General features: G+C 29.5%; 1 protein-coding gene across 1 annotated transcript; it reads right to left on the bottom strand.

The window, feature by feature from the left end:
• Positions 1-486: 486 nt before the first annotated feature.
• Positions 487-7,847, bottom strand: LOC107788688 (chorismate mutase 2-like). The gene is made up of 5 exons (XM_016610393.2): positions 7,520-7,847; positions 4,979-5,065; positions 4,730-4,879; positions 2,922-3,014; positions 487-961 (listed from the first exon to the last, which is right to left on the bottom strand). The coding sequence occupies exons 1-5, from the start codon at positions 7,739-7,741 to the stop codon at positions 725-727; spliced, it is 789 nt and encodes a 262-aa protein (XP_016465879.1). The 5' UTR covers positions 7,742-7,847; the 3' UTR covers positions 487-724.
• Between the last annotated feature and the right edge of the window lie 500 nt (positions 7,848-8,347).

The following is an 8,347-nucleotide window of genomic DNA, read 5'->3' as shown; positions in this document are numbered from 1 at the left end:
AATGCATGAAGTTAAGGACACCATGTCCTTAACATTTACACTATACATATGAAGTTAAGGACATGGTGTCCTAAAGTTTAACAACAGAAGTTGCAAATACAAGTTAATGATATTATATCCTTAACATTTACATTGCACACATGAAGTTAAGGACATCATGTCCTTAACATTTACACTGCACATATGAAGTTAAGGACATGATGTCCTAAAGTTTAGCAGTAGAAGGTGCAAATACAAGACACTTTGTCCTAAATATTTACACAACATTCATGAAGTTAAGAAAATCATATCCTTAATATTTACATAATACCTATGTCTAGCACATGGGTATTTTTGTCCGGCGGGTAAATATTTATTAAGAACTGGCTAAAGAGTAAATACATTTAAAACAGTAGCTAAAAAGTAAAGACATCTCTAATCAGTGGCTATCTGTGCACTCCCCCTGAAAAGCACAACTCAAACGAATGGGCCAAACACATACTGCTATTTTGCAAAAGCACTTTTGAATAAAAGTATTTTTCAAAATAAACAGTTTTTGACAGGTTGGCCAAACGGGTTCTTAGTTTGAACCTCCAATAGAGAATTTTATATCATCAATGGATCTAGATGGTCCAAAGGCAAATTTAGTAAAAACCCTTTAAATTGTTTTATACTCCAATATTAAAAATGATAAACGTTGGAATAACAAAAGAGAAAAAGATTGTCAAATAAAAATTGTATCGTACTAATCGAGACGTCGTAGAAGGTACTCAACTTCAACAAGTTTTGTCAAAGGCATAATCCATTCATCATATAAGCGCGAAACTAGCGATGGATCAACCTTGCACTTTACTTCTTTGGAGCTATCATCAATATTTAGGGTCACTTGTTGCCCAAACGTCAAGGCTTTCTTTGCAACTCTCTTCTTTACCATCTCTTCAACTGCTTCAAATGTCAATAGCTTCATTAGAGCATCCCTATCCTGCAATAACAAAGATATGTTATTTCTTAAAACAAACTTTAAGAACATGCATTTGTCATATATAGAATTTAAAACACCTTTATCGTCGATCTTGAAATGAAAATAAAAAGTTAATTGATCTTTGTTATTGATATTTTTTATACGGAAAACGGTCATATTTGTCCTTGTACTCTTTAAAAAGGGTTATATTTGTCCTTCGTTATACTTTTTAGATATATTTATCCTTATCATTATATTGTAGGATCATAGTTGCCCTTGTACTCTTCAAAAGGGTTATATTTGCCCTTCATTATACTTTTTTGACATATTTATCCTTATAATTATACTTTAGGATCATATTTGCCCCTCATCCGTTAGATCGTCATGTCCCACCTTTGTTTTCTTACATGACGCCTATGTGGATTTCTTTTTCTTCCAATTTAAATATGGTCACCTATTTAAGCTAATTTAACCCGCCCACCCAATTTAAATAAGACACACTAACTAAAATAAAAGAAAATTCATCCCCCCCCCCCCACTCGTCCATCTCTCTTCTCCGGGCCAGCTCCATGTTTTCCGGAAAGCGAAAATTTTTTGGACAGTGAGTGAATGAAATTATAGTGTTATCCCTAATTGATTTATTTAATTATTTTACCTTTGTCTATGTTAATTTGTTTCCCTTTAATACTTAGGAGTTACGAGACATGAATCACTTAATGATGCTTTGAAGTATTTGTAGAAATATAACTCTGTAAAGTCTAAACTTTGTCAATTGACCATAATTGATCCACGAAAAGCAATTTCTTGATATGACATTTACGAAGATTGTGCGAAATACAATAGTGATATAGCAACGACAATATATTGGCAAACAATAACTTTGAACTCCGAATCACTAATTTAATACAACTCACAATTATTGCAGTAACTGAAGTAAATTACGAGAAGTTGCACAACAATGGAGTTAATGAAGTCATATTTAAATTGGGTAGGCGGGTTAAATTAGCTTAAATAGGTGACCATATTTGAATAGGAAGAAAAAGAAATCCACATAAGCAACATGTAGGAAAACAAAGGTGGGACATGGCGATCTAACGGATGAGGGGCAAATATGATCCTAAAGTATAATTGTAAGGATAAATATGTCAAAAAGTATAACAAAGGGCAAATATAACCCTTTTGAAGAGTACATGGGCAAATATGATCCTAAAGTATAACGATAAGGATAAATATATCTAAAAAGTATAACAAAGGACAAATATAACCCTTTTTAAAGAGTACCGGGGCAAATTTGACCATTAACCGTTTTTTATATAATTGCTATAATGAGAATCTATTCTCAGCTACAGAATGAGGATTAATGTACCTAGTACCTAGCTATAGCCGCAAAACATTAGAATTCCATGGCTATTAACAATTGTATAAAGTTTCCAGGTTTAGCAACACAAAACTTCCATATATAGCAATTGGTAGTAGTCCGTAGGCAAAACTTGTAAAGTCTGTACCAAACTTTTAGCTATTTCATTTCTTGCTATGCCATAGCCATGCTACGAAAAAAATCAATGTGGCTAAAGTGTTAAGCTACGAAATTTTTCATGTTTGGCTAAAATATATTTCGTTAGTGTATATGCATAATATTGTATCAATTATCAATTGTAACTCTTTGGAGAAATCTGTAATGTGTGTGCAGAAAAAAATGTGTTTTGGAAATCTGGATAATCTTGGCTTCTCTCTCATTTTTTCTTTTCTTTGAGAAACACTATAAAACAACTTCCGCTAGAAAGAGTCTTTCTAAAAGAATACAGTTTACAAAATTAAGCCTCTTCAAAAAAAACTTAAATGAGACGTTTTTTTGGCAATTCTTTTGGAAAGATTTTAAAACAATATCGACAAATTAACAAAATATATTAACTCCGAAATCCAACTATCCAAGGTGGAACAGAAGACATGGAAACGGTAAATAGTTGTATGTGAGACATACCTTAGCAAGAATAAGTGGTTTATATTGATCAGTACAATCCCTGAATTTAATCTCAGCAACAAATTTTCCATAATGAATCCTTCTAGAGAGTGCCTACAAGAAAAATATTTTCACTTTAGCTTATAAGCATTGTAATTCAAGTCAGCCACTCACATAACAAACTCATGGATTATTAGAGAGATTATATCTTAAGAAAACAGCACTGGGAAAAATAAATTGGATTATTGGAGAATGCAGAGAATTTTGTTCTTTATGTTTTTTGTAATATTGAGTTAATGTGTAAGTGGTGGGTGTTAAACAAATCAAGGTTGAGTTACTATTTCGTGTGCGTGTAAATGTAGGTTCAAGAGAGAACTGATTTAAAAAAAAAGTTTCAAGGGAGAATTATATTGTTTTTTCAAATTAATTTATTCCTAAAGAAGTGCTGTAGTTTATTTAATTAATCCACTGTTCTAATAATTCTATGTCAAGCTTCCATATAATTTACATGCTTTTAATAGTTAGTTAAAAGAATTTATTACTCCTATTTTGCATGTACATGCAAGTTGTTTAAAAGGTGTATAATATCTTTACTTTTTTAAAAAAGAAATCAAAACGGTTTCATCTTTAAAACTAGTGGAAATGACACTATGTAATCACTTTTAAGTATGTTGTTTAAAATATATTCATAGTTTACAATGTATTTAAAGATTAGCCAATTTTGCTCAAACTTCAGGATACGACGTCCTAGAGTTTAAACGTTAAAACTCAAACTTCATCGAAAATTATGTCATGAAGTTCGAATCTTATGTCCTGAAATTTGGATGAATTGGCTAATCATTAAATACATTATAGATTGTGGATATATTTTAAATAGCGGGCTTAAAAGTGGTTATTGCTGCAATTCGCCCTTAAAACTAAGTTCAAATATTTCCTTTAAGGGCTGGATAAATAAATTTGTCTAGTGGTCTAGTCCGGAGCCTCAAAAAATTTTGTCCATTCGGGTGTTTGCATAAATCACATTAGTTTACTATTGTTAAGTGATGGATTGAGGTGAAAAGGTACATCTAAGGATACATATCATGTGTTTATTGATCCATGCATGAGTAAGTTTTTATAATAAAAATTTTATGTGACGTCTAGTTTTGTACCGCCAATTGAATATGCATCCACTTTTTTAAAAAAAATTAATTGATACCAAATTTTTTAATAACTTCAGATACATACAGTTTTCTTGTCTTCTTCACTGCTAATTTTTCTTCTTTGTGTTTAGGGTTTCTTCTTCTTTTAAGTTGCAAAATGAGTTTGTTAAATTTGTTGTTGTTTTATAAATTTGATGCTTGAGATTTGTTCTTTATGATATTTGAAAGTTATGTTTCAAATTTTAGCTCATTTGGAGTAGATTTGGGTTGTTGAATTGTGTATTGGATTGTTGGAATTCGAAGAACAAGTTTATATTTTATAACTTCAGATTTTGAATCTGAAATTGTCTGAAGTTGTATTGAAAAATTGAACTACTTAAGATTAGAAATTCTGAAGTTCCAATTGAAAGATAGAAGAAATTCAAATTCAAAATCTGAAATTGTTTTGAAGCGCTTGAACTACTTAAGATTTGAATTTTTGAAGTTGCAGTTGAAAGATAGGAAACCTTTAGATTTGATTTCTGAAGTTGCATTGAAGATATTTAACTACTTCAAATCCGCTCGGGTGCATTTTGCAAAGTTTTGTGCACTGCGGATATAAATTCAATAGTGGCCCCAAAAATGGGAATGTATGCAAATTCATTTTCAATGAGAAAATAATCAGTATTAATGTACAAGTTGAGTTACCTGCAATAACTGAATATCACAGGAAGCAATAGTTGCAAAGTTTCCTTCATCAGCCTGATCAGTAATACAAAATAGTGGAAGCAACTGCTTTATATAAACATCCAATATCTTCTCATTTACGTTGACAGATTCTGCTGCAGGATGCAAAACCTATAACTGAAATTAGTGAAAATATGATGTATATAATTTAAATTCAGGTCAAAAGGACAGATTATAATTAAAAAATACATTAGTCTGATAAATACTTACTGGTGTGCATTTGCTAGGTGGTATGATTGAGGCAGGCAAGTTATCTGGGAAGAAAGGATTTTCTTCTGGTGATAGGTATCTACCAACCTGAAAAATATAATAATATATTCACCAACCAAATATATAAAAAAAAAAAAACATACATTTTTGATAATATAACTTTTGTCGTATCAAGAATACCCATAATCTTTCATATAGAATTAAGCAAGATATAAATTGAAAAAGCGAAAAATCCGCTAGACTGACTCGAACGCCAGGACAAATTAAATCAAAGCCAAAACAATTCGGTGTTAAACAAAAAGATTTTAGTTTTCAGAAATCAAATAAAAATTGACTTTTTCCAGATCGAAAGCAATCCTAGATGGGCAGTTTCCCCCTTTTATTGGAATAGGGAATGATATTCAGCTTCTAGTACTGAAGGTTTTACATGTAATAATGATATTCTCTAAAGTTTCACTTCAAAAACTAATCCAAAATCTTCAAAATTAGCCTTTCAGATTAACCAAAAAAAACAAAACATAATCAAGCGTGCCACCAAAGAATAAATTGAAAAAATGAATTTGTTACGTACTATTTATGGAGTGAACATGTGAAGTCACATTATTACCTTTTCTTGTTGCAACCAGAATATAATACTAGTGCGAAAGTTTAGCGAGAAAATAAGAGTGATATTCGTTATAAAGTATTAAAAAAAATTGAAAACATTACTTTAAGGATGTAAATATTATTAAATAAGAATAGTTAGCTTGACTTAAAGAGCCTAATCCATTTTTTTGGTTAATTTATACTTATTATAAATTGATTTGTGTTGGTGAAGAGTATACGTTAAAAACATGAGTAAACTTTATGGGTGGTCATTTAACTTTGTGTTCATTATCCAAAAGTTACTTTTTTTACGTCAAAGTAATTCAGCTTTGTTCATTATTCAAAAGTCAATTTTCTTTCTTTTGTTACACAAAAATCATTTTACTATGCTCTAGTTATCACAATAATCGCTTTGACCATATTTTACAAACTTTTTCGCCTGAATAGTCTATTATGCCCTTGATATTATAAATTCTCCCATTTATGTAATGCATTCTATATTATATTATATGCTATATAATACATTTTTACCCATGTATTTTACTTGTCAGTAACATTACCGTGAACAAATCTCAAGTCCACGTTCTTAATGAAATATGTTAGTAAAAATTTAAAAATCAAAGCTCATTGATTTATCAGCCAAGCCATACCCATTAATTTAATAAATAAAATACCCACATTTAGCAAAATAACACATTAGATTAATATTTTTAAATAAATAATATTAACATATAAAGCTTTAAAAAACTTAATATTAAACAGAAGTATCTTTGAAACTTTTTTTAAAATTTTTATCGACTATAAAAAACCTAACATTTGTTAAACAAATTTATTTTTATTATAATATGTAATATAGAAGGTATTACATAAATCAGGGTATTTATAATGTCAAGGACATAATAGACTTTTCAAGTAAAAATATTATAAAATCTGATCAATGTGACTTTTGTGATAAATAGAGTAAAATAGAATATTTTTTGTGTAACAAAAGAAAGAAAAAATGACTTTTGATAATTACCATAAAATTGAATGATATTTACGTAACAAAAAAAAAAAATAACTTTTATATAATGAACACAAAGTTAAATGGCAACTCATTATATTTACTTGTTAAAACATATAAATAAAACAGTGAAACGGCTGCTTTCTGATAATGAAAGCGTGGTGATTAGAAGATTACAATTCTAGTTTCAGAAATATTTCGTAGTTTTTTACCATGCACTTGCCTAACCACCCAGATTTCTCAGTTATCCAAAAATAAAGAAAAGAAGAACAAATATAGAAGGGAAAGTAGAAAAAAACTTACGGTCAACTTAATAAATATAGCAACTACTAACAAAATAGAGCAAAGTAAGTAAAAGATTCTAATAAATTCCGAAGATCAAGGAGACCTAATATAACAGGACAAGATAACGACAACACAATTAGGGGTTCGTTTGGTTTTTTCTTTTTGCTTTTTCCAAAGGGTCGTTTGCTTCTTTCTTTTTTTATATCCCCAACGATTAACAAGATTGGAATTATAATAGAAAAATTAAATAATAATGTAATTATTTAGTGAATATACTTTATTAATAGATATTTGATATTAGGACAAAAAATGAATATACGAGGTATAATATAAAATATGTTAAACTATATAAACTTTTATTTCCAAATAACCTTATCTTCCTTATGAAAGAAAAGCTATGGAGGCAAGTGTGTTGTTTTATTATTTTATCCTGGAATTACTAATTTCAAGATTGTTGAGTATGATATAAAATAATACCACAAGTATAGCATAAAAAATATTCCCAAAATAATAAAGTTAACAAAAACATGAGATAAATAACCCCATAATTTATCCCGAAATTATAATACCTTATTCAACCAACCAAACGACCCCTTAACATTTCCAAGAACTCATGAAAGAACTACTAAATCAGAACAACCGTGTATGTATGTATCAGAAATAATTACCTTAGATTGAAGAGCTTCTGTTTCTTGAAACAAATAGTGGAACAAGGACCCTGAAATATTCCAAGAAGAAGAAGAAGAAGGTTCTTTGTACAAGGTGGAATTTATTGGGTATTTGATTCTCTCTATAAGGTTGAAAATGATGGTGTCTTCTTGTCTTATTAAACTATCCCTTATTGAATCAAGACTCAGTTTATTATTAGCATCACCACTAATTAAAGCCATTTTTAATAGGCAAAAATTCAAAAGGAGATTTTTTATGTGGTGGTTTGATAGGTTGGGAGGAAGAAGAAGAAGAAAAAAAGGAGAATGAAAGAACGTTATCAGTTTTGGTTGGTTATGTTTGAACTATATATTCACGAGGTTTTTATGTTTTTAGTCCCTATACTTTGGATTAATTGAAGGTATGGTCCTACTACTATACGTTACATAAAATTTAAGTTCTTTATATATGAATGTGACATAAAATCAAATTGAATCTAACGTAAGGTATCTAAGTACTTTTAACAATGGTTCAATATATACAATTAAAACGAATTTGGCAAACTTTGCTTCCCTTGTTTTTATTAATCATGTCCACTCTCCCTCACCATCTTAAATTCGTTTATTCCCCTCGCTAACATAAAGATTTTATAAAAATTTAGCAAAGATACGTATATAACTTGTATTTTTTTTCCTTAAGAGGACAAGAGCAGTATTATAAAATTTTATAAAATAATTGAAGACCAATCAAATACATATGAATTCAAAGTCACAGACAACTCTGATAATAAAGATGGAACTAGGTAAGCTAGATTGAGGAGATATTTAGAAAACATCTAAATGGTGGCT

The sequence above is a fragment of the Nicotiana tabacum genome, chromosome 12, assembly GCF_000715075.1.
Source record: "Nicotiana tabacum cultivar K326 chromosome 12, ASM71507v2, whole genome shotgun sequence".
Classification (NCBI taxonomy): domain Eukaryota; kingdom Viridiplantae; phylum Streptophyta; class Magnoliopsida; order Solanales; family Solanaceae; genus Nicotiana; species Nicotiana tabacum.
This window is presented reverse-complemented; position numbering and strand designations above follow the sequence as displayed.